A 22772-nucleotide genomic window follows, 5' to 3' on the forward strand; every position below is an offset into this window, starting at 1 on the left:
CTAAAATAAAATAAATTTAATTAACAAAAAATTAATCCAAATAGAATTAATGTTATTCTTTTCTCTTTCTTAATAATTAAATAATTTTTCTCTCTCTTATTAATTAAGGAGTACTAAAACTCCAAATACGTTAACTTTTATTTAACTCTTTAAGAAGAGTTTTAATACTCTAAACCTTTCAGGAGTACTGAATCAGGTCCCATGATTTTGTTTATAAAATCACGTTTACAAGAAACAATAATTTCTAACTTTTCCGTTGCACCGTGCTTTTAGCCAATTTTCAATATTTATTTTTCTTTTACCAACTTTATTTTTTTACATATTATTGTATTATTTATAGAATTCTTATTATTCCTCCTATATGAACTCTTTCTAAACCTTTCAGGAGTACTGAATCAGGTCCCATGATTTTGTTTATAAAATCACGTTTACAAGAAACAATAATTTCTAACTTTTCCGTTGCACCAGCGTGCTTTTAGCCAATATTTTCAATATTTATTTTTCTTTTACCAACTTTATTTTTTATACATATTATTGTATTATTTATAGAATTCTTATTATTCCTCCCTATATGAACTCTTTTTTTATTATTTATTATTTATATTTATTATTAATTTTTTATTTGACATTATATATTTTTATAGTTATAATTTGTGTATTGTTTTATTATTATCTTTTTATAATAGAATTTATTGATCCCATTAAATAAAATAAATTAAATAAAAAAATTAATCATAAAAATAATAGTTAAAAATTATAATGTATTAAAAAAGAGTACTAAGAGTATTAAAATTATACTATATAAAAAACATATAAGAAAAAAAATATAAAAAAATTAAACATGTATAAAAAAATAATATTATAATTTAATATCATGTCCTTTTAAGTAATTATCTATCTAAAAGTTATTTTAACTAGTATTATCCAAACAATATTTATTTTATCAAAATTAATTTTAGTAAAGAATTGCTAAACATAAATAATGTTGACACAAACTTACTTCTATCCAAAATCAATTCTATAAAATCACTTTTATTCAAATTTCAGTTTGACCAACCACAATCCAAACACACACAGAGTCTCCATAATGAAGAAAGGAGAACGCATGCTTTAAGTAATATTTTTTAAAAAACTAATCTAAGCCAAAGCATGTTCACACTCTTCACGTTACAAGATTGTTCAGTTTTTAACCCTGAATTTTATTATGACATCATTACACAGGTACTCATTGACATATTGTACAGATCACATCCAGGAGCAAAAAATTATTTAGTTTAACACATTATCACAAATCATAGAGATTTTTGGGTTCTCTTAAATAATTAATAATAGTAATAATAATAATTAAAAAAATGATACACAGAAAACAAACAAAACTCGTGAATGCATCACGGTAGTAAAATGTAGCTCGTCAACAAATAATAAAAAACAGAAAAGCAAATGTAGATTTGACTCTCCTTACACCAATGGATCCAAAAATTAAAGATTGCCTATAATTTAAAGAACAGCCTTATGACTGAGGATCCCAAAATAAGTGTTATCACATCACAGTGTAATTTGTTCATTGTCCTCTACTCCATTTGATTGAGGAGCTTCCATTGAGCACGCAACACTATCCTTCAGGACAGATGCAGTTTGTGCCCGTCTATAAATAGCATATGGGTTGGTATGGTATGCACGGCAGAGAGAAAAGTGTCAAATAGATTAAAAGCGATCCTTCCGTTTCCGACCTGTGTACTTGGTATCCGGAGGTACAGCATTTCCTCTCCTTCTCATCTGCTCCTTCTTCCTCTTTATCCATTCTTTTCCCTTGCCACTCTTATTCCATTTCTGTTTCTTCTGGGGTCTATGCCTGTCTGAAACTCGTACCTGCAGTATTTTATTTTTGTTCAATAAACTAAAAGCTCAAACAAGCAAGGGAGAAGGGGGAGGGGGAAATGCTGAAAACCACGATTTTTTGGAGTTCTAATTCTCTAGAGAGCTCAGTTTGTCATTGGAAAGATCCAAAATGAATTAATAGTTATGAAGAGACACTCACAGTCTGATTTTCTTCATCTTCACTGTCATCATCAGAGCAACTCTCCCCATCGTCATCTTTACCCTCCGGAATTGAATTTACTGCTCTTTGACCACATGTGAGAACAAGAAATTCTTTTCTCTTCTTAGTACTGTCATAAGACAATTTCAAGTTAGTCGACCACAATGCTCGGGAGGGCTAGGCAAAGAGTCATAAGCTACCGATGCACATTTTGCAAGCAAGTTAAATATACAGTTCAAGATGACTCTACCCAAGATAAATTGTGTAATAAATTTCAGCTGGTTTGTGGAAACAATGTAGAAACAAAACGAAAACTGGCAAGTGAACAGAGGAATGGATCACATACATCTCTTGTGCTTCACAATACTCACTTATTTACCTCATCAAAAGGACAGAATTTTACACAAATTTAGCTCAATTGATAACCAGAATATGTCCTATGGCTTGATTGACCAGAAAATAGGATTACAACACCAAACACTTGAAGACAACAATTTTTGGAGGTTGATTGAACAACCAATAAAAAAAATGTAATTCCTCTTGAAACAAATCAAGCCTTAGTAGTTATTTAACAATTGTTCAAACCTGTGTGGGAAATCAACGACTATACCACCAGCAAATCCAGCGCGCATAGCAGCCTTCAAAATCAATTCACGCTGGTTTATATTTTCAGGATAAATTTGAAATACTGCTCTAGCTCCATTTGCTAAGCATCTGTACAAAGAAGTGAAAAAAGCCCTACAAGAGGGGGCAAAAAGTATATGTTATTAGAGCAACATTTATCAATACAAAAAATAACCATTAGATGTTTGCAATTTTCTAAGTCCTTGAGTTAAAGAGTTTACGGAGATTCAAATTATAAATAATTAAAAGTGGACTAAATAAGAAACGGAACGTACTTCAATCTTAGTATTGGATTGTGAGACGATTTATCAGCATTGCATAACCACTGGAGCATCATCAAATAAGTCCACAAAATTAAGAATAGAAATAAGAGTATGAGACACACACAAAAAGGGTTGATAGTTGAAAAACCATGATTTATTCACATGATAAAGTTCAAACCTGAAATTTTTTCTTGATTCGTTATATTGGATTATGCAATTTTTAAATTACAATACTTCCTACGCATTACAAATACATTGAGACACTACAGAAAGATTCTAACCAAGTACCAGTAAAAAAAAACTCTTCTCAAAGGCATTACATTCACTTCCAATATGGTGTTCATGCTGTGGTACTCATAATCTATTATATTTTCTTATCCTCATTTATTACCATTATTTTGTTGTTCCTAGGGTGTTCCCATGCATACTTCTGCTGCGCTTGGTTCACTATTATCAAATCTCTACTAAAGTCTAAAGTAATGCAAAATCCAATTCAAAGGTAGAAAGTTTTCCTAATCCTAATGCAAAATCCCAAAGCTAAGACATTTAAAAAAATATATATTAATTAAAGCACACCTGAACAGCAGATATACTAATGACCCCATCAATTACTCCAGGACGAAGCCCTAAACCCTGAAACCAAAAACTAAAGGCTATTAAGAAACGAATTAAACAGGTAAAATGTACAAAATTAAGAACCAACTTGGAAACTGAAAGTGCTTTAGGGTGAATACCTGGCCCATGTCACCAAGTAGAAGGTCACCCTCAACCTCTCGTTCAACAGCAACATCTGAGAGTTAAAATTATAATATGTCAACAAACCAAAAGCAAAAGCAAAATAACAGGAATGAAAGAATAACAAAAATTCATCTAACTCAATCTATCTCCCTAAAAAAATAAATATATAAATAAATAAATAACATACTGAGCATTGATGGGGAAATGTCAAGACCAATCCAGTGATGTCCATTCTCTGAAAGTGTCTCACCACTAAGTCCTGATCCACAACCTACATAAAACAAATAAACCATTATTAAAATTGAAAAAAAAATGCTACTTCCTCATTCATAAAAGCATATTCATATAATCATGATAAGCATAATAATGATAAGATAATGAATTACCTATGTCGAGGAGTAATTTGGGAATGCCATCATCGGGCAAAGCAAGAAGCTCGAGGGCTCTCTCCGACAGTGATGCCTATTTTTGTTTGTTTTAATTCGATTTAACATAAACAGAAATTAGTTCAATAAGCTCATCTAAGAAGTAAACATAATCAGGATCGAAATTGAGTATAGTAAAGGGAAAAGAAGTACAGGTAGAAAAAAAAACCTGAATTTCAACGATACGGGAAGAAGAAGTGTACTTGCGAGCTTCGGCGTCATCATAGAATATCTCAGGTGGCGCCACCAGCTCCGGTCGAGACGCCATCGCACGCTAATTTTGATAATTTCAGCTTCAAGATTTCAACAATAACAACTGCTGCAGGAGCAAAACCCTAAACACCGTTAGCTGAAAGGGGAGGGTTTGATACTGCAAAGTGCAAAGTGCAAAGTGCAAAGTGCAAAGTGCAAACCCCTAAACCCTCTTACCTAAGAAGAGGATTTTTTTTTTTTTTCGGTAAATGCTGAGAAGAGGATTTAATTCATGGTTATGAAAACCGAATGATAGTGGGTCAAATAAAAAAAACAGGCAAATAATGAAAAATTTGGGCCAATTGGGCTTTTCATGGACCTATATGGCCTTGTTGTATTAGTACTACTCTCCCTTTTATATTTTTCCTAGTCTTTGACCCGATGGATAATAAGAAAAATAATTCTAAGATAAGAAAATAAATTGTAGTCCCAAAAAACATTACAAATTCGTGAGGTCAGTTCGTTTATCTACTTAAACGAAAGAATTTTTACTTTTAAAATCAGACCCACTTAAAAAGTAAGTTGAATAGGTTATTTATTTTTTCTTTTCAAAAAATATTTTTTTTACATTTCTCCTTATTCAACTCAAAAATCTTATTCACCCACTAAAAAGAACTATTTATTTAAAATTTTTGGATTAAACTTAACCTTTTTATCATCTTTTTAAATAAACAGATATATTATATAACTCATTAGACTGGTTATAGACAAAATCAAAATATTGAGACTCATGAATAAACAAAAGAAAAATAAATAAGACAGTCAGTATAATTAACAAATTTAGATAAATTAAACCTAAATGAACCGAATTAATCCGTTTGGCTCTACATATGATCGAAAAAAATACAAAAATATTATTTATACAATAAAATTAATTACTAAAATTAGTTATTAATATATTTATATATAAATACATGTATAGTTTAATTTATTTTTAATATGTATTTTATACTGATAATTGATTTTAATGGCTAATTTTAATGTATATATAGCATTATTCTAAAATATAATACAATTACAGATTACTTTTCAATAACTGTGTATATTGCATATTCTACATTTTCTTTGCTTCAATCTAACTTTTTAATATAGAGGAATTTGTAAATTTGTTACATCAAAACATCTCTATTCACAAGCTGTTTCTCCTGCACAATTATCATTAAATCAAAATTAAATAAATTTAAATAAAAAAATGATAGAGAATTAACACTTTTTATTAATATTAGTTAGTAGATAAGATTAATATTTTATTTTTATACTTAATTAGAATTTAAAATGATCAAATATTTAAAAAAGAAGATAAACTTTGTTGATAACGTAGTATTACTCTCTAAATGAATAACAAAGAGAAATTTGTTTCCATTTTACACATTGGTGAAAACTTGAAGGATGGAGGAGAAAGTAAAAACGTGCAAGCAACAAATTTATTCAAAAAATTGAAATCGTGCCTGCACTATAATGCGCTTAAACCAAAGCTGAAATTCTGACTCTTTGGTGCTACAACGTAACCAACCCCTCATATGGATTTCATTTCATCCTACATTTATGGTAAGATAACATGCATTTTCATAGTTACTACCTATACTATAAGTAGTAACAAACATTTTCACCACCAAGCATTCAATTACACTATGGCACTAACGTTAAAAGGGTGTTGCATGGTGAGGCCTAATGAGGCAACATGGTGTGGTCGCTTACCATTATCCGAATGGGACCAAATAGGAACCATAACACATGTTCCCACCATCTACTTCTATCATAAACCCACAAGCTTACACACTTCCACCATTATTAACACTTTGAAGGACTCTTTGAGTCGTGTGCTTGTACCATTTTACCCCTTGGCCGGTCGGTTGCACTGGATAAATAACGGTCGTCTTGAGCTCGAATGCAACGCCATGGGAGCTCAATTCATTGAAGCCGAATCGTCATCAACCCTAGAAGAGGTTGGTGACTTGTCACTTTCATCGGAGTATCTCTACCACCTTTCTCCAAACGTAGACTATACTCTCCCGATTCATGAGTTGCCACTGTTCATTGTTCAATTCACGACGTTCAAGTGTGGCGGATTCGGCCTCAGCTTGGCGATTTCTCATGCCATCGCCGACGGACAAAGTGCACTGCATTTTATCAACGAGTGGTCGAGGTTTGCGCGCGGTGAGGCCTTGGAGATGGTGCCGTTTCTTGATAGGAAAGTGTTGCGTGCCGGAGAACCACCTTTGGCGCCGTTGCCGGCTGGCCATGGGCGGTCGGAGTTTGAAAATCCTCCGTTGTTGCTGGGGCAGTCTACGAATATGGAGCAGAGGAAAAAGAAAACGACGGTGGAGTTTTTCAAGTTGAGCAAACAAGAAGTTGATGGGTTGAGGAATTTGGCAAATCTTAGTTGGGGTAACCCTAGCAATGGACGTGGTTATACCAGGTAATCAACTACCAAAAATATTTACAAGATAATGAAAAAATTTAAAATACTATTATTTTTATATTAAAATTAGTTATTATATATTTTTATATAGATATAGGTATAATTTAATTTATTTTTAATATATATTTTATATTGATAGTGAATTTTAGTATATATTTTGTATAGTTGTATAAATTAATCTAAAGTAATCTAATTTTTTTATTTTATATTCATTAATTATTGTTAAAATAAATAAATAAATTTAGATATAATAAAAATGTTCATATATAAAATTAAGTGAAAATTCATATGTAGTTATATTTATGTAAAATTAATTGTTGAGAATGATTAAATAATTTAACAAGTGCATGTGAGTTTTTATCGTAAAATTGTAGATATTAAATTAAATAAAATGATTATATTATTATCTTTCTAGTATAATTAAGTAATAATTAACTATTAGCTATCATATTCAAGTGAATATTCAATGATAATCCAATTTTTTTATATTTTCAATACTTTGTTATTTTGTTAAATTATTGTTAGTTAAAAGAAAAATTAATTTCTTAACAAAATCTATAATAGATTAAGCGTTTATTTAAAGAATTTAATTTGATATAAGTTAATATTTTAGAAAATATTTAATGACTAGTATTTTTTACTTGTATTAAAAAAATTCAAGAGCCAACATAATTTATTATTTTCATTCAATATTTTTTATTATTGGTCTAATTTTTTAATAATAATTTAATAATAATATATTTTTAATTTATATTTTTAAATATTAATGATTAACTGTTGGAAAAAAATAAATTCTCTTTACTATACATTCTTCCTTACTTGTATTTATGTGTTAGAACTTAGAACCAACACTAACAATTTGTGTTTTCCACAAAAAATATTTGGGTGAAAACTCAGGTGAAGTCGACTTAACATGAAGTTGATAGTTCAGAGTCGTTAGATGAAAATGTAGTCAAATCAGTTAAATTATTTAACGGCTCTCAGATATCAACTTCACGTGAAGTCGACTGCACCTGAATTTCCAACAAATATTTGCCATTTCTCGACAAGATTTGCGGAAAAAAGTTATTAAGGCGAGGATATTTGTAAAATAATAAATAAAAACTAATGAATAATGTTAAGTAACTAATAATTTTTTTGAATAACATGAACAATCATTAATTATAAATCAAAATATATTACACTTTTAAATTATTCACTTAAATCTTAATATTAGAATAACGATCTACATATATAGCAAAATAAACATCCAACATATCTATTATTCACATTGTTTAATATTTTCACTGTGTACATGTAGTTTTCCTTATTTTGAGTCCCTTATGCAAGTTTTGCATATTCTGTGTTGTAGGTACGAAACAGTAGCGGGGCACGTGTGGAGAAGCGCATGCAAGGCAAGGGAACACAAAAATGACCAACCAACGTGTTTAGGGGTGTGTGTGGATTCAAGGTGTCGCATGAAGCCGCCATTGCCAAAAGGGTACTTCGGGAACGCAACCTTGGACGTGGTTGCAACCTCTCTTTCCGGTGATTTGGTTTCAAGGCCATTAGGGTATGCTTCAAGCAGAATAAGGGAAGCCATTGAGAAGGTGACTGATGAGTACATCAAGTCAGAGATTGAGTTCTTGAAGAACCAACAGGATTTGAGCAGGTTTCAGGATCTTCATGCCATGAGAAGTGACAAGGGTCCATTCTATGGTAACCCTAACATGGGTGTGGTTAGTTGGTTGACTTTGCCGGTCAACGGCCTTGACTTTGGATGGGGTAAAGAGGTTCAAATGTATCCCGGTACACATGAATTTGATGGTGATTCTGTTCTTCTTCCTGGTCTTGATACTGATGGTTCTGTTGTTCTTGCTATATGTTTGCAAGTGGATCATATGGATGCATTTAGGAAGCATTTCTATCAAGACGAATCATGCTAATTAAGATTAAATATAGTATTAGATTTCATTTCTTAATAACCATATTTTTCTTTAGTATTTTTACATGGAATAATGTATGTACGAATTTCGTAATATCAATTTCATTTTGTTTTCTTCACTATATGTTTAACAATCAATATATATCACTTCAACGTTTGAAACATAATATCTTTTGAAAAATAAGTATGAATATGCAATACGTCCCATGTAAAATATTTAATTACAAAATATATATTTATGGTGTTATTCTAATATCCAAATAAATTATGTTAGAAATATAGGTGCAGTTAACTTGAAGTTGATAGTTGAGAGTCGTTAAATGACTTGATATTTTAGTTAAACAAAAATGCTATTCGCATACTAAAATCAGTTATCAATGTATTTATATATATGTGGTTTAATTTATTTTTAATGTGTATTTATATTCAACATATATTTTATACTGATGGTTGATTTTAATGTATATATATTATAATTATTAATTAAATTATCTTTTAACTTATCAATTTCACGTAAAATTAATTGAATCTGAGTTTCTACCATAAATTATACATATGAATACATCACTTAATTAGTAAATTCATCTAAATACTTCCATCATTTGTAATTGTAATTATATAAAGTTTAATTTTAATAATTCCTAGCAAGCAGCAGCACCTTAGGCTAAAGTATGTTTTTGGCATTCAATCCACAAAATGCGGAAGTCAGCTCCCTCCATTGCCAAACATTCTTCATCTCTTCTATCTCCTCAAATAATTATTGTCCCAAAATTATTAAAAATTAAATTAAAAAAAAAAAGAGAAAAAGGAAATGTCACTAACATGCAAAAGAGAAAACCTCTAGAACAAACAAATTTATAGAAAATAGAAATTGAAAAAAAAAAAGGGGTGTTACATGCATGGATGCATATTCAGTGTCATTTAGTACCCACTGCTACATACCAAAACAATGGAATTTCTCATCGCACTGTAGCTGATTCCCACATTAATTATAAGAAAAAGGTAATAGTTTTTATTGTGTGTGGTTTTTTTCCTTCTTATTTAGTCATAGAAAATTTTGAATTCATCCAAAAACTCGCTTTCGATTCTCAATCCAATTGCGACGCGCGCGCTAATATTATTCGATTGAAGGCATTGAAGAATGCGGATACAATGATCAACAAAAAATTGCAACAAAATGCCACCTGAAAAAATGTGTCTGAATCTCGTTCTATGATTTTTTGGGGGTGGCGCGTTTTGTTTCCGTTGCTGATAAGCTACCTTTGCCATTCACCATTTCCTATTTTCAGCTAATTTGATATCCAGATTCATTGCTTTGTTTCAGGGTAATTATTGTTGATATTCAAGGATGGCTGTTTCAATGAAAGATTTGGATCCAGCTTTCAAAGGAGCTGGACAGAAGGAGTATCCTGAACTAGTTAACAATAATATATCTATCTTCTCTCTGTCTCAGTGTATTGTGATGTTTACAATTTATAATATTTTCATCTGCACATAGTTTATTCAAGTTCATTTGGTTTTGATTTCGTGCTTCCCAGTACTTCTTCATTATGGTTTTCCTTAACCATAGATAGTGGACTTGAAATTTGGCGTATTGAGAATTTTAATCCAGTTCCCATCCCTGAGTCTTCTCATGGGAAGTTTTACACTGGTGACTCATATGTGATCTTAAAGGTAACCAATATTTTCCAACTGGTTTCTCTTTCATGGAATGCTGGCCTCATATTGACATTTATTGTTGTTATGTTATGTCACACGAGATCGATTTTGATATTGGCTCCTTTTTTTTTTCTTTGTGAATATTGGTTATGGAACTTAAATGCTTTTAGGGTGATTTAGCACATGAGGCTCCCACTATTATGAAGTATAGGGAGAGAATTAGATGTGAGAAATCCTATTAAATAATGTTTCTATTTTATGCTAATTTTGCCTCTTTGGCTTTCTTGCATAAAGAGTGCAACCTTAGAAGTGGAGAGGAACTCTAAATCGCTTCTATTAAGTTGATATTTTAGTGTTTCACTACCAAATTAAAAGCTCTAACTTTTATCATGAGAGTAAAGCTGTGCAACCAAAACAAGGGGGACATTATCAAGCCTGAGAATTTAGTTAGATTCAAATATGACAAAGTGATACAGAACAGTTCTTGCTGTTATATGCATTTTCTAGGTGCAAACATAAAAGATGTTGATGTGCCAAAGTTTTCTTTTTTCTGATACACTCCATGCAGACAACTGCTTCAAAAAGCGGTGCTCTACGCCATGATATCCATTTCTGGCTTGGAAAAGACACCAGTCAGGTAAGTTTTATTGTTTATATATTGCCATTCCCCTCCACCTGTTTTTGATTCAACTTGCTCTTTATAACATGTTACTAATCATGATGACTTGATGACAATAACATAGGATGAAGCTGGTACTGCAGCTATAAAAACAGTTGAGTTGGATGCAACTCTAGGAGGACGTGCTGTTCAGTATCGTGAGGTGCAAGGTCACGAAACTGAAAAGTTCCTGTCTTATTTCAAACCATGCATTATACCACAAGAAGGTGGAATTGCCTCTGGTTTCAACCATGCTGAGGCTGAAGAATATAAGACACGGTTGTTTGAGGTCAAAGGAAAACATGTTGTACACGTTAGAGAGGCAAGTTTGACAATAACTTGTTTAGCTTTGAGTCTTATTATTGTCCAGACCGTATATCACACCACATATGCATAGAGACCTTACTACTACTTGTGATTTAGCTATATGTGTTGGTTACAGGTTCCTTTTGCTCGATCTTCTCTCAACCATGATGATGTTTTTATTCTGGATACTGAGTCCAAAATCTTCCAATTTAATGGTTCCACTTCATCTATTCAAGAAAGGGCTAAAGCATTGGAAGTTGTGCAGTATATTAAGGATACTTACCATGATGGCAAATGTGACATAGCTGCTATTGGCAAGTATAGAGATATATTTTAAATTTTTCAAAGTGATTGCTTAGTATCATCAATTGAATGTATGTACTTGAACTTCCATGCAGAGGATGGAAAGTTGATGGCTGATGCTGAAAGTGGAGAATTCTGGGCTTTATTTGGAGGCTTTGCTCCTCTTCCACGAAAAGGCGCTAGTGATGATGCTAAACATGGTTCTCATCCTCTAAAGCTGCTTCGGTAATATGTTGTTTCAGTGAGCACATTATATTGGTGAAAATCAATGATTATATTTAAATAGATTCTATAATGCTCTAGTTAATTAATGAAAGTAGCACTTTTACAGTGTTGAAAAAGGGAAGGCAGAACCCATTGAAGCTGATTCTTTGACAAGGGAGTTACTTGAAACAAAAAAATGCTATATTCTAGATTGTGGGTTGGAAGTGTTTATATGGATGGGAAGAAACACTTCTCTTGATGCAAGAAAAAGTGCAGGTGTATCTGCAGAAGTAAGACCTCATTTGATTATATCTTTCTTAATACTGTTCAACATTTTACTGAGTTATGACTCTTAAATTTCTGCTAACTTAAAACAGGAGTTACTCAATAGCACCGACCGACCGAAATCCCAGATAATTCGTATAATTGAAGGATTTGAAACAGTGATGTTCAAGTCCAAGTTTGATTCTTGGCCTGAGACAACTAATGTGCAAAATTCCGAAGATGGACGCGGCAAGGTGGCAGGTTAGTTTGAAATAAACTTTGTAGCTTTTGTAGCCTGTATAGATTTCTCCTCCTTTATATTTGTTTCTCAGCATAATTGGTCATACTGTCATTATATTCTTATAAATTTATGTATTATTTTGTTTCTTTATAGCACTTCTAAAACGTCAAGGAGTGGATGTAAAGGGTCTATTGAAAGCTGAGCCAGTAAAAGAAGAACCTAAACCGCACATTGATTGCACAGGACATTTGCAGGTATCTTAATCCATCAACACTGATGTCTTTTGATTTTTTGTAATGCAAGAATCATTTACACTAAGTCATCTGCATGCTGAAAGCTCCACTGGTTTCTCCTTCTAAAGATGACTTCAAGCATACATGGCATGCAAGCTGTATTCTACTATATGCTTCAATATGTGAAACATTGACTTGTTCAGATTTAACTTGGAATTCTGAAGAATTAATTTTGGCTATTGGTATTGTAACCCCATGTAAGGCTTGACAAAAGCTCTTTCCCATGGTTTCTTTTTGCTTTATTGATCCCAAGAATTTTCCTTCGTTCCACTTTGTTACTATTTAAGTTTTCACCGACAATCATGCCTTACTTAGATCATAATTTTTGAGACTTGAAACAGCAAAGAGAAAGTAGTCAATCTCCACTGTGGAATTTATGAATTTACAAGCAGTTGTGGCTAGATATATTAGGCAAATATTTTGTATTGCTTCATAAGGTCTTAATAAATAGCATCCCTTAACAATTTTAGAAATATGCTCTGTATTTCTCCCTTTTTGGCTCGAATGATTGGCTTGACTGTGCTTCATTTCAACATTTCTCTTTTCCTTCTGTTGTTAACAAGGAGTTTACTATAACTGCACAGGTTTGGCGCGTAAACGGTCAGGAAAAAATTTCCCTACCAGACTCTGAACTTTCAAAGTTTTATAGTGGAGATTGCTATATATTTCAGTATACATATAACGGAGATGATAGGGAAGAGTGTCTCATAGGAGCATGGATGGGAAATAATAGTGTTGAGGTGAAAGATTTGAAATATTTTCCTCTGGTTCTTCTTCAATGTCTGTTTATGATGATTTATTACAAAATAAAACAACTTAAAATCTGCTTGCAAAACATGATGTCTCCAAACAATCACAACATTGGTATTTTCCTTGGTACTGGAAACAGAAATTGTTTCAGAACTGTACTATATTAACCTGCATACCTTACATGGTAATTTATTTATTTATTTATTTTTGAAAGTAGGGAGATAGAACTACAGCTCTTTCAATGGGCTGCAAAATGGTTGAGTCAATGAAGTTTATCCCTTCCATGGTAATTTTTCATTTCGATTTATTGCAAGATTATGTCCACTCATTGCTCATGTCCTTATTGACATTATCCATGTCCAATTGATTGAAGGCACGTATCTATGAGGGTAGTGAACCAATTCAATTTCATGCTATCATGCAAACTTTCATCGTTTTTAAGGTGTGGGATTCTCGTCTTTTGGAACTAAGAAACAAACCATTCTTTTTGACGAATATAACTGTTTTCCTTTAACACTGTTTATCAGGGTGGACTTAGTGATGGATACAAGAATCACATTGCAGAAAAGGGAATTCCAGACGAGACATACAAAGAGGCTGGTGTTGCATTATTCCGCATCCAGGGCTCTGATCCGGAAAATATGCAAGCTATACAAGTTGAACCAGTATGTCATTTGCCTCTTTACAGTGCCTATCTCTATAGACCCATTTTGTATGAGTAATGCACACTAATGAATATTCTTTTGCCAACCAGGTTGCTTCCTCCTTGAATTCCTCCCATTGCTACATACTTCATAGCGAAACCGCCCTCTTTAGTTGGTCTGGAAGTCTAACAACATCAGAAGACCATGAACTTGTTGAGAGAATGCTGGATTTCATAAAGGTCTGATATGTTCCAAGAAATACTTGATCTGAAATATCTGTTTTATCCAACTTCAAAGGATAACCATTTTTCCACCTATATACTTATATTAGACTCTGAATGAGTTGATTAGAAGAGATTTAAGTGTAAATGGGCTGAGTTTAGACATGATTCATGACAAGGCATAAGGGTGTCATATTTTCCATTGGGATATATAGGATTGATCTCACATTTTTCCAAGCCACTGAGCTGAAAAATATACCAATATATAAAGTAAGTTTCTTTTTCCTGAATGCGCATATTTGCCAATTGTCTGCAGCCAGAGTTACAACCCAAATCACATAAGGAAGGTATAGAATCTGAACAGTTTTGGGAATTATTGGGAGGAAAAACAGAATATCCAAGTCAAAAGATTGTGAGGGGCAAGGAGCATGACCCTCACCTATTTTCTTGTCACTTCTCAAAAGGTAAGGACTATTTTCTTGTTTGATAGAAAAGATTTATGTTCCCCCCCAGATCCTTCTCTTCTTGAAGGCAAATGGATGACTTGTTTATAATGATTTCTTGGGCTGCCTGATTGACCAACATCCAGGAGGAGACTTAAAGGTACCTACACTGACTTATCTGTATTGATATAAGTAATCATTATTCAAGATGGAAAATCAAGCTGGTACTCAAACTGGTAAAATAGGAAACAAAATAAATCCTTGATAATTAAAAAAATCGGCTTAATCAGCAGTGAATAGTTACAGAACAGGGATGACATACTGTTGATCGAGTGTTAAGATGAAAGATGCATTCTTGGGTTTTCATCAAGTTATTGCAATGGCAGTTCATATGCTTGTTCACTTGATTATATGTCCTGTGATATATTTTAGCTAGACACTGGTGTTAATTAAACTCATTTTATATTGGCTAAATAGAAACAAATTATAGCTAACCTGGTCAATATAAAATATCTATATTTGAAGTTTGGATATGATACCCCTTCTTGAGTTTTGACCATCTATTCTTCCTTTTAAGACTAACTCTCAATATAAAATGTTGGCAAAAAGTTTGATCAATTTGTACCTGCTACAATGCATTAATCTGAAGGGATGTTTGCAGGTGAAAGAGATATACAATTTTTCCCAGGATGATCTGATGACAGAAGATATATTCATCTTGGATTGTCACTCTGAAATCTTTGTCTGGGTTGGCCAGGGAGTTGACCCCAAGAGCAGAATGCAGTCTCTAACCATTGGTGAGGTATAACTGATTTCACTTTCGCTGGAAGTTTTAAATGTGCTAGTATAACTTAGTGAATAATATTCTGAAGAGTTATCAATATAACTTCACAAGACGGTTGGTTTTTCTGTCCTTTTAAGACCAGTATAACATTAGACTACCATAAGATTTTGATTTACATTGTCTTTTACATCTTTTAGTACTTTCTGACATGGGGTGTGCAATTCTTAACTTACTGTTTTGGATTGAACAGAAATTTATTGAGCATGATTTTCTTCTAGAAAAATTATCTCGGACCACTCCAATGTTTATCGTAATGGAAGGTAGCGAGCCACCGTTCTTCACTTGTTTCTTCAAATGGGAGGCTGCAAAAGCTGCAGTAAGTTTCTCAGTATAATAGCTTAAATTATATGATTTTATATCATTTTGAATTTTTGTTTGTTGATCATCCACCCCTCCCCCCCAACCCACTTTTTCTTGGCAGATGCTTGGAAATTCATTTCAAAGGAAGCTTACAATCTTGAGAAATGGGGGTACACCACCAGTGGTTGTAAGGCATCTTTTCTTTGCTTCCCTGACAGTCCTTGAATTATTGTTCTCTGAAGATTCACTTTTCATTTTCATTTTCCTCAGATAATTCTAGTGTATTTCATCTCCTAATCTGCTCTACATTATTACATAGTAGTGAAAGCATTGACCTTCATATTTATATTTTGTTTTCATTTTCATTTATCCTTTTGGTTGTTGAATATTTAACACATTAACAGAAACCAAAACGAAGGCCATCTTTACAATATGGGGATAAGTGCCAGCGTTCCTCGCGCAGCATGTCTGTTAGTCCTACTCCTGAACGTGTTCGTGTCAGGGGCCGGTCGCCAGCATTTAACGCCATAGCATCCACTTTTGAGAAGCCTAAAGATAGGAACCTTTCAACCCCACCTCCAATTGTGAGAAAAGTGTATCCAAAATCAGGGACAGCAAACTTGAATACTCTTTCTCTTGGTCTTGGATCTAAGTCTTCAGCCATAGCTCGGCTTACTTCTAGTTTTGAAATGCCTTCAGCACGGGGAAAGTTGATACCTCAGTCGCTTAGAGGTATGAAATAATAAACTTGATGAGTTTCCTCCTCCATTGATATTTGATTTCAGCAATAGATTTTGCTTTAATGCAACATACCTCATCTGTTTTTTGTGTTGTTATGGTGTAAAGTGACTTCAAATACACTCAAATCAAACCCAGAAAGAAGTGATAGTGAGGATTCTATGAGCAGCAGATTAGAATCTCTTACAGAGGAAGATGCAAAAGAAGGTGAAGCTGACGATGATGAAGGACTCCCAGTTTATCCGTATGATAGCGTTAACACAGCTTCTACCAATCCAGTACCAGACATTGATGTGACTAAACGAGAGGTATAAACTTTTTCTTAAGGTGATTCAAAGATGATAGCTAAGATGTTACACATATTATATTAAGCAGTTTAGTCAAACATATTAAACCATCTAACAGTTCTCAGCTATCATCTTCATATAAAATCACCTTCATGTTAGTCATCTTTTCTTAATACCTTCAAAACTGTATTTATAAGATTTATTCATTTTGGTTCTTACTTGTTTGAGCTACATGCATGCAGGCTTATCTGTCAGCTACAGAGTTCAAAGAAAAACTTGGCATGACAAAGACTGAATTTTACAAGTTGCCGAAATGGAAACAAAACAAACTCAAAGTGACCGTTCAATTGTTCTGAGGTTTACATTATACTTTGCCTCGTGTTGATTCAATGCAGTTCAAGTTGCAGGTAGAAGGAAACTTTGCCTGTCACTGTCTACATATTTTTTAACTTCCACATTGTTGTCTTTGCTCTTTTTCTTCATACACCTCAGATATGCTATCTATTCTGCAGTGATAAACTGGCATGGATTGAAAGGGACAGCATCAGTGTTTTTTAACATAGCTGCTTCTGCTCCTCCCAAGATGGATTTCATGATGTAGAGAGAAACTGGAGATTTTCCACCATTCTCCACCTTTATTTGTAGTGGTTTGATGATGTGCAGAGTTTTTTTCTTTGTTGAGAGCTGCTTGAGGTTGCCTTTATTGAGTTTTCTCTTAATCATTCTTTCATTCATTATTAATTTTGGTGAAGCAATTTTGAGCTTGCAATATGATAATATCTTAGGTTGTATTGATAATTGAGGATAAAATTTGTACAGCAGAGTGTATAAACCACTCAAGTTATTTATTTTGCAAATAAAAGTATCATCTTTTTCTCTTCTTATTCTTGTTTATGGCAACTCTTTCTTGCTTTTGTTGAACTTCAACTCTACAAATTGTACAAATTAAGTTTAGAAGAAAAGTATCTTTATAAAGTTGACTGCGTCCTAAAAAATAGCGTATATTTAATTATTTATTTATTTATTAAAAAGATAATTAAAACATAAATTAATACGAAGAATAAACACAAAAAATTAGAAAAAATTTGATTTCAAAATATCAATTTAATTAGATATCCTTTAAAAATTATACAATATTCAGTTTTTTATTACAATAATTTAAAAAAATAAAACAAACACATTTAAATAGATTTAGTAATTAGTATCTTTTTAAAATTAAATACACATCTAAAATACAAATTAAATAAAACTAAAATTTAAAAATTAAAAATTAAAAATTCTGTTTCAGTTTTATTATTTTTAACGGGCCTGCTACACATACAAGTCTACAAGCATACAAGTTGGCCCAGTCCAAAGAGAACTCACGCGCATGAAGAGGATAACATGGCGCGTCAAAATCACGCGCTCAACACTCAAACGGTTACGTATGGCAGACTCTTCCACTTCTTCCACTTCTCAAGGCGCTTTGAAAACAAGGAAACCCTCTCATTTTCGAGCGAAAATCAAAGTTCAAAATATACAAATCGTTGTTCGAAACCTCCATCAAAACACCATCAAACTCTCCGTGAAGAATCTGAAGAGAAAACAAAGCAACAATACTCAACGTAAGTCCATTAAGATTCCTGTATATTTTACTTTTCTTCTACGTCGTTCTTCTAGGGTTTACTATTATTCTTACTTCTTTGTTACAATGTTCTAAGTTCTACGTCGTTCTACGTTGTTGTTCTAAGTTCTCCTGCTATTGTTGTTGATTTTTTGGGGTTTATTCCGTAGATTGGGGGGTGTATACTGCTTAATCTTGTAATATGGCTTGATATTGAAGCATGGTTGAGTGATATCTGACTAATATCTATACGCATGTATCTGAATAATATCTATGGGTGTATCTCACTCTTATCAATGGGTGTATCTTGTTGATATCTTTGGGTGTATCTGAATAATATCTATGGGTGTATCTCACTGTTATCAATGGGTGTATCTTGCTGATATCTTTGGGTGTATCTGACTCATATATATGGGTGTATCTTACTGTTATCAATGGGTGTATCTTATTGTTATTAATGGGTGTATCTGACTCATATATATAGGTGTATATTACTGATATCTTTGGGTGTATTGTTCGTTTCAGAGAAAATGGCAGCAAGAAACCAAAAAAAAAGACCTCAAGTGTGCCACACATCTCCTGAGTGATAAGTTTAGAAACATGACTGAGGAGAAGAAGGCGATTGTGAGGGATCTCGGATTTGGTGGCTTGATGCACATCCTACCACTAAGGGTGGATCACCAACTCTTAAGGGAGCTGGCAAACAACTTCAAACTTGGGGAGAACAAACTGAAGACAGGATATGGTTCTTTCCAAATAACCCAAAAAAAAATAGGTCATGCGCTTGGCATCAATACAACAGGTAACTAGCTTAAAATTATAGGTGTATATTAAGTTGTTGCTTGGGTGAATTTAAGTTGATGCTTGGGTGTATCTGAACCGACTTGGATACTTTGTTGTCTTCCTTTTTGTAGGAGATCTATTTCCTGAGAAAGTTGAGTATAAGAAACTTTCTGATGATGACAAAATAATTTATAGAAGATTCCAGGGTAAGACCCTCAAAAGTCTTACCGATGAAATGATGAAAATCGGCGTTAGCAACGAAGAGGAACGCCTGATGTTCAAGAGGATATTCATCCTCTACATACAGATGGCGTTCCTTTTGCCAACGACGATAAACAAAATATCGCCCGTACACCTGGCCCCAATTTTTAAGATGGACGGCATATCGGAGAGAAACTGGGGGGGCATGTTTTGACCTTCATGGTAAAGGGCATCACAGACTACCAGGAGAAGAAGAAGAAGGCAATTAATGGCTGCCTCTTCGCCCTGATGATAATCTACTTTCATCTTTCAAAAAACAAAGGCAAGAACAGGGCTGAAAGACCACCAAAGCCCTGGATTGCCAACTGGACTAAGGAGCAGTTGGTGAAAAGAATGACTGCAGAAAGAGAGGAAATTTTGGTGAGTAATCATAATAAGTTGGTGTATTTTATTTACCTGAATGCTGCTAACTAAAATATCTCATGTTTCAGGGGATTGTGAAGATGGCAGAGACAAGAGAAAAAATGAAAAAAAAAAGAAAAAAAACAAGAAAAAAAACAAGAAATCAAAAAAACAAAAAAAAGGAAGGCGAGTCCAACATCGTCTTCGGAGACAGAAACTACTGACAGTGACACTTCTACCTCTGAGTCTGAGGCTCAAGAAGACTCAGAGGATTCGGGAAGAAAACACCCCGGCAAAAAGGGGAAAAAGTAAGTACCACACTTGGGTGTAATTTCTTTTTTGACTTGGGTGTATTTTGTTTGATCACGTTGGGTGTATGTAGTTTATTAAGCAGGGTGTGTTTCGTTTGCTGCGTTGGGTGTATATTATATATTCAATTGGGTGTATCTCGTGAATTCATTTGGGTGTATTATTAGTATGTTTGAATGATGATTGTTGCCTTCCAGAAGGACTCCAGAAAAAGAGCAGAGGCAAGAGGAGTCAGATTCTGATTCAGAATCTGAATCTGAACCAAGTGATGAGTAATGTCCTGAAATTACTCCTTTCTTTTGGCTTCATATAAAGATTTCGTGTATTAACTGAAGTGTCTATTATTAACTTATAGGAGTGAAGAATCATCACCTGCGGAGAAGGAGAAAAAAAGAAAAAAACAAAAAACAACTCCAAAAAAGTAAGCAATTCTTTGGATAAAATTCTGTGATAAAATTAATTTTTATTTCTGATTGGTACTGTTTTTTTCCACCCAGAACACAACAAAAAAAAAAAAAAGTTTGTTGTGGAGGATTCACCTCCTGAAGAAGATCAATACTTTGACGGGTACAGTACCTCGTATGCATACTATGGTCTATCATCGTAATTATTTTCTTAACATTTATTTATGAATGTATGAGAGATATGAAATATCAAGTGACGAACTCGATGAATGGCTAAGGGAAAACGTGATAAATCTGCTGCGAAGGGTATGTCTTGCTAGGGTGTATTTGAGATTTTGGTGTCTTTTGTTTGCTAATAATTGTATCTTGTTTCGCAGGGAGAACCAACCTGACTTGCGATCGACAGAAGGTCGCTATGTGTCCTCTGAAACGTAAGAAGCTTTATTATTTAATAAAATCTTGTTATCATGATTTGGATGTATTTTGTGAAACAATTTGGGGTATTTGTGGATCAAGTGGGTGTATGTTGTTTACTAAGTTGGGTCTATATTGTCCATTCGGTTAGTGTATCTTGAGCATAAATTTGGGTGTATTTTAAACCTGTATCTTATTTTGTCTGAGCTTTATTATTTAATAAAATCTTGTTATCATGATTTGGATGTATTTTGTGAAACAATTTGGGTGTATTTTGTGGATCAAGTTGGGTGTATGTTGTTTACTAAGTTGGGTCTATATTGTCCATTCGGTTAGTTGTATCTTGAGCATAAATTTGGGTGTATTTTAAACCTGTATCTTATTTTGTCTGAATAACATGAAATCTGTTTAGACTACCGGCTGTGAACTTGGGAAGTGATGATCCTTCCTCTCAAGGACGCACAGAACAGAGTAGTGTAAACCAGCCGTCACAGAGCATGTAATTTCTCTTTCAAATAACCGTTACTTTTGTTCTTCTAATACCTTCTACTTCTAATTCTGTATATATTTTTTTTTAGAAAAAAAGCCCTTTATTATTTTATTCAAGAAAAAAAAGGCAGCAAAAAAAAGCAAAAACTGCAAGTATGTAAGTTCTCAAAAAACAAAGCCTGGCTTCTTTTTGAATTGTTCGGGTGTATTTTTTGACCTACTTTGGGTGTATTTTAGGTTGAGTCCGACTGATTCGAATATGATGGTTGTGAGGGAACAAACACCGTCCGAAGCGCTTGCAATGTGAGTTTTCCCAAGAATATTTCAACCTTATAACCTTATTATTTTCAAATACGTTGTTAACCTTTCATTTTTCTTCTTGTTTAGAGTCCCGATCCAGGTTTTTGTGCTGGCATCCTAAACAACCACTGACACAGATTTCGAACCAACCCCTATGCTACGGATTGAAGGGACTAGAGAAACGTAAGAAATAGTATTGGGTGTATATTTGTTTAGGGTTTGGGTGTATATTTGCTAGCAATTTGGATGTATATTGTTCCTGATCAATTTTTTTTACGCCATGATTAATTTTGTGTAACTGTGCAGCACTCCTGAATCCCCCAAACAACTTCAAAAAACCACACCCACGCTTCCCCCAGCTCCAACTAAGATGTAAGTTCATCAGAATAAAATCAATCTTTTCTTATCATCCATATATTATTATTCTTACTCTTATTCTTATACATCATGACGCAGTCATCCAGCCGCAGAAGACGCTGCTGCGCTGTTGATGATGGCACGGACAGCAACCTATGTTCCTAAAACAGATTCAGGGATGCCATCATTCAGCCTTGGATTGACTGATTCAAGCCAGGAGGAGGCGTCAACGCAGGAGACAAAAAGGGAAAAATCTCCAGAAACTGCAAGTATGCTAGAACAATTAGACAATTTGGTCCAAAAATTAGCAAGCAATGCGGCGAAGGAAAAAAATGAAAGTCCACAAATTCAGAGGGAGACTGGGGGAGAAAGTTCTGCAAAGTTTGAAACTCCAAGGGGAATAAATCAAATTCCAGATGATATGAAACAAAAGTGCTACATCTGGGGGACGAGACTGAAGGAAGACGCAGATGGCAATACTAACGAGTATGAGGAGATTTGCACTCTGATTGGCCAAGGAGAATACATTTTGATCAGAATGCACCTTGCATCCCTCCAGGCAAAAAGTGATATAGAATCTCAGGTAATATTAGACTAACATTAATGTTTTTACACCAAAGTAAACTGCAATGTTTATTAATGTAAAATTGATTTTGGCATATATTTCTA

At 33.4% G+C, this 22772-nt stretch overlaps 3 protein-coding genes across 3 annotated transcripts; 2 read left to right on the plus strand and 1 right to left on the minus strand.

Annotated features, from left to right (window-relative positions):
• Positions 1-1294: 1294 nt before the first annotated feature.
• LOC130947845 (18S rRNA (guanine-N(7))-methyltransferase RID2) lies at positions 1295-4503 on the minus strand. The gene is made up of 9 exons (XM_057876594.1): positions 4258-4503; positions 4050-4125; positions 3851-3934; positions 3660-3715; positions 3502-3558; positions 2938-2987; positions 2624-2776; positions 2039-2168; positions 1295-1869 (listed from the first exon to the last, which is right to left on the minus strand). Exons 1-9 carry the CDS (start codon positions 4354-4356, stop codon positions 1705-1707), a joined length of 870 nt encoding a protein of 289 aa, XP_057732577.1. The 5' UTR covers positions 4357-4503; the 3' UTR covers positions 1295-1704.
• Positions 4504-5971: 1468 nt separating this feature from the next.
• Positions 5972-8687, plus strand: LOC130984762 (spermidine hydroxycinnamoyl transferase). The gene is made up of 2 exons (XM_057907605.1): positions 5972-6759; positions 8114-8687. Exons 1-2 carry the CDS (start codon positions 5972-5974, stop codon positions 8685-8687), a joined length of 1362 nt encoding a protein of 453 aa, XP_057763588.1.
• A 1347-nt stretch (positions 8688-10034) lies between these two features.
• LOC130946641 (villin-4) lies at positions 10035-17244 on the plus strand. The gene is made up of 22 exons (XM_057875460.1): positions 10035-10090; positions 10261-10360; positions 10914-10982; positions 11089-11325; positions 11446-11623; positions 11708-11837; positions 11944-12106; positions 12194-12341; positions 12475-12575; positions 13199-13354; positions 13582-13650; positions 13738-13806; positions 13892-14029; positions 14119-14247; positions 14546-14678; positions 14833-14852; positions 15334-15474; positions 15707-15832; positions 15938-16003; positions 16221-16548; positions 16663-16862; positions 17084-17244. The coding sequence occupies exons 1-22, from the start codon at positions 10035-10037 to the stop codon at positions 17195-17197; spliced, it is 2871 nt and encodes a 956-aa protein (XP_057731443.1). The 3' UTR covers positions 17198-17244.
• The last annotated feature ends 5528 nt before the right edge of the window (positions 17245-22772 follow it).

Source organism: Arachis stenosperma, chromosome 1 (assembly GCF_014773155.1).
Source record: "Arachis stenosperma cultivar V10309 chromosome 1, arast.V10309.gnm1.PFL2, whole genome shotgun sequence".
NCBI classification, from domain to species: domain Eukaryota; kingdom Viridiplantae; phylum Streptophyta; class Magnoliopsida; order Fabales; family Fabaceae; genus Arachis; species Arachis stenosperma.